A 3,549-nucleotide genomic window follows, 5' to 3' on the forward strand; every position below is an offset into this window, starting at 1 on the left:
CTGGGGCTCGGGAGTATCACGTGACGTGTAGCAGCCCTGGGATTGGTGGCGGAACAGTTTGGGAGAGAGAATGGCGGGAGAGCACTGGTGAGGGAAGAAAGCCCGCGCGTCGCCGACACTGCCTCCTGTACTTGTATGTGCCTTTGTGAGCTGGAGCGAGGCATCAAGAAGCCTTCCGAGGGTCGACAAGAGGCCCGGGGTGCCGAGCTACAGCATAGGACTACTGTGTAGTGTGAGCAACGGAGAATAGAGGGCCAGAAGCCACAAGTGTGTTTTACTACTCGCCTTCTGAGGGGAGCCAGGGGAGAACACGGAGCGGCCGCAGGGTAAGTTCACCGTCACGTATGCAGGAAGCACCGGACCCTAAAAGTGTAAGTGTGATGGCCCACGGGGTGGTGAAGTTACAGTGGTGTCAGGAGTGGGATGAGTTAAGTGCTAACTGTGTGCGTCGCGGTGTGTTACCGAGTGTGCGTGTGTATTGGACAGGGGAGGCGAGCAGCGGTGGTACGGGTAACGTACTTGTGGATCGCAGCGGGCGGGCGGTCGGTGCAGTGTGTTTTGCCATGGTAAGCTGCGTGTTGTGTTAAGTTACGGTGCCTTACAGTAATTAAGTCAGCATGGCGGCGAAAGAAATCACACTAGCGGATGTTATGAGTGCCCTGAAGGCGCAGGGAGAGGTACAGCATGCTGAGTTGCAAGCGGTGACGAGCAGTGTAGACCGTGTATTTAAGGAGGTTATGGGGCTCGTGAAGGAGGAGTGTTCACGGGTTAAAGACGAGGTGTTAAGTGAAGTGTTCACCAAGGATCAGGTGAAGGGAGAGGTGGAAAAAGCGGCCAGTGAACTGAGGAGATATGTGGATGAGGTTGTGGCGGCACAGGCGCCTCCTGTACTCTCTCAGCATAAAGGCACGCTGTTCCGGTCAAGTGGGCGTGCTAGTGAGACTGAGGGGGGGAGTGACGAAGGGGAGGAGGATAATAGTTGTCACGGAAGCCTAAACAGCCTTTCTCCATTGGCCAAGGTGATACCGTCTCCCCTACGCTCTCCTGTAAACGTCTTATCACCTCCACCATCCCCGACAGCCTCAGTAAAGTCGTACCCCTCTGCTGCCAGCTCCACGTCACAGAGGCTGAAGGACGGGACGAGGCGCCGGCCACAGGAGTTCGATGGAACAGTGTCTTGGGAAGCGTATAAGACACAGTTCGAGCTCTTGGCCAGCGCCCGCCAGTGGAGTCGCCCTGAGGTGGCCATGCAGCTGGTGTGGGCACTCAAAGGACCGGCATTAGAAGTCCTGAACCAGCTGCCAGCTGCCCAGCGGTGCTCGTATAGTAAAGTGACGGCGACACTGGAGAGGAGGTACGGGTACCAGCACCAAACCGAGGTGTTCAGGACAAGGTTCCGGGCCAGGTTACGAGGCCCGGGGGAGATCCTGACACGCCTGGCGCAGGATTTGGAGGTGCTGGTGCGGCGTGCGTACCCGGAGGCCAGTGAGGAGATGATCACCATTCTCCTGCGGGATCAGTTCGTTGATGCCATCGATAACCAACAACTGAGGATATACGTCCAGCAGGCACACCCCAAGGACCTTCAGGAGGCCCTGGCGAGGGGCCTGGAGATGGAGTCATTTCTCCGGACGACGCGGGAGCGACCCAGCGGGAATTATATCCCGCAGAGAGTGAAGGCAAAGAAAGGGGCCGTGCAGAAGGCCTACTCTAGCCCTTCACCGCCCCTAGGTGAGTTCAGGGGTAAGTGCTACTCTTGCGGGCAGCAGGGGCACACCAAGAGGTACTGCCCGCAGGGATCGAGTAGTGGAAAGGCTGTCAACGGCAGAGCAGGGCAGTACCAGTACAAACCCTGTTGTTGGAACTGCGGTCAGGGGCACAAAACGGCAGAGTGTGCCCTCGTCTCTCCCAGGGATAGCAAGGGGGCTGGGGGAAACGGAAAGAGGCTGGTGGAAGGGGTCGAGCGCCAGCCAGAGAGCCAGAGACCCCAGTCCGCCTAAGTTGCCGTGCCGAGGGTGCCCGGACAGTGCAGGTGGGCGGGCAAGTGGATGGCAAATCTTGCTGCCTCACTGTGGACTCGGGCGCGGAACGTACCTTCGTGCAGGACGGGGTGGTGGCAACTGGACAGCCCCCGGTGGCCCAGCAACAACTGTGTGGTATTACAGGGCACTGCACACAGCTGAGGGGACCAGTGCATGCCAGGATTGCGGTTGGCAGCACGGAGGAGCATCTTCCCGTCTTTGTAGCGGACGTCGGGGAGAACTTGCTCGGCCTAGACTACCTGAAGCAGAGCAGGGCGGTGCTGGACTTCGGGGAAATGACTATGTCGGTCAGAGGTAGTGTGGTGCCGCTACAGGAGGGCGGTGTTGACGCGGAAGAGTGTGAAGGTGTACAGACGACTATGGACCCGGAAGGTCATTGCGAGGACATGCAGTGGAGTAGCACTGGGGTTCCACCTCATCTGCAGGATCTATTGCAGAGGAGTTCGGCATGCCTGTCTGGGGAACAGGTGGACGAGGTGAAGGAAGTGCTGACTCTGTATGCAGATGTCTTCTCGCAGGGAGATAATGACCTGGGCCGGACCAGTCTGGTTAAACACCGCATTCACACAGGGGATAGTCGGCCGGTTAAGTTGCCGCCCCGCCGGATTGCGCCTGCTCGTCGGCTGGAAGTGGAAAAAGCCGTGGAGGAGTTGCGCGCGCAAGGGATAATCGAAAAGTCGGCTAGTCCCTGGAGTGCTGCTGTTGTCCTCGTTAAGAAGAAGGATGGGTCTACCAGGTGTTGTGTGGACTATCGGGGCCTTAACGCAGTGACGACAAAGGACTCTTACCCTCTACCGAGGGTGGATGACACGCTTGACGTGCTCACGGGGGCCCAGTGGTTCTCCACCTTAGACTTGAAATGAGGTTACCATCAAGTTGAGGTTGCGGAGGAGGACAGAGAGAAAACGGCCTTCTCGTATGGGCAGGGACTGTATCAGTTTAAAGTGATGAGTTTTGGTCTGGTGAATGCCCCGGCCACCTTTGAGCGTCTAATGGAGCGTGTGTTGGATGGGTTGCTGTGGAAAAGCGCCCTGGTGTACTTGGACGATGTGCTAGTGTACGGGAATTCGTTCAAGGGGGCTCTGGAGAGGCTTAAGACAGTGTTGGACAGGTTCAGGGGGGCAAATGTGAAACTCAGTCCAAAGAAGTGTAGCCTGTTCCAGAGGGAAGTGCCGTTTCTGGGTCACATAGTGAGTAGTGAGGGAGTGAAAACAGACCCTGGTAAGGTAGAGTCAGTTAAGGAGTGGCCAGTGCCGCGCAGTGTGACGGAAGTGCGCGGGTTCCTTGGGTTGTGTACGTACTACCGGAGGTTTGTGAAGGGTTTTGCGCAAATTGCGGTGCCACTCCATCACTTGACTCGTAAAGGGGCATGCTTTCACTGGAGCGAGGACTGTCAACGGGCCTTTGAAACTCTGAAAGAGGCTCTCGCTAACGCCCCTGTGTTACCGTACCCGGATCCAATGAAACCATACGTGTTGGATTGTGATGCGAGTGCTGAGGGAGTAGG

General features: G+C 57.3%; 1 protein-coding gene across 1 annotated transcript; it reads left to right on the forward strand.

Moving 5' to 3' along the window:
• The first annotated feature begins 617 nt into the window (after nucleotides 1-617).
• LOC135106718 (uncharacterized) lies at nucleotides 618-2,920 on the forward strand. Its single transcript, XM_064015976.1, has 3 exons — nucleotides 618-936; nucleotides 1,081-1,829; nucleotides 1,919-2,920. Exons 1-3 carry the CDS (start codon nucleotides 618-620, stop codon nucleotides 2,903-2,905), a joined length of 2,055 nt encoding a protein of 684 aa, XP_063872046.1. The 3' UTR covers nucleotides 2,906-2,920.
• Nucleotides 2,921-3,549: the final 629 nt, after the last annotated feature.

The sequence above is a fragment of the Scylla paramamosain genome, chromosome 14 (genome assembly GCF_035594125.1).
Source record: "Scylla paramamosain isolate STU-SP2022 chromosome 14, ASM3559412v1, whole genome shotgun sequence".
Taxonomy (NCBI): domain Eukaryota; kingdom Metazoa; phylum Arthropoda; class Malacostraca; order Decapoda; family Portunidae; genus Scylla; species Scylla paramamosain.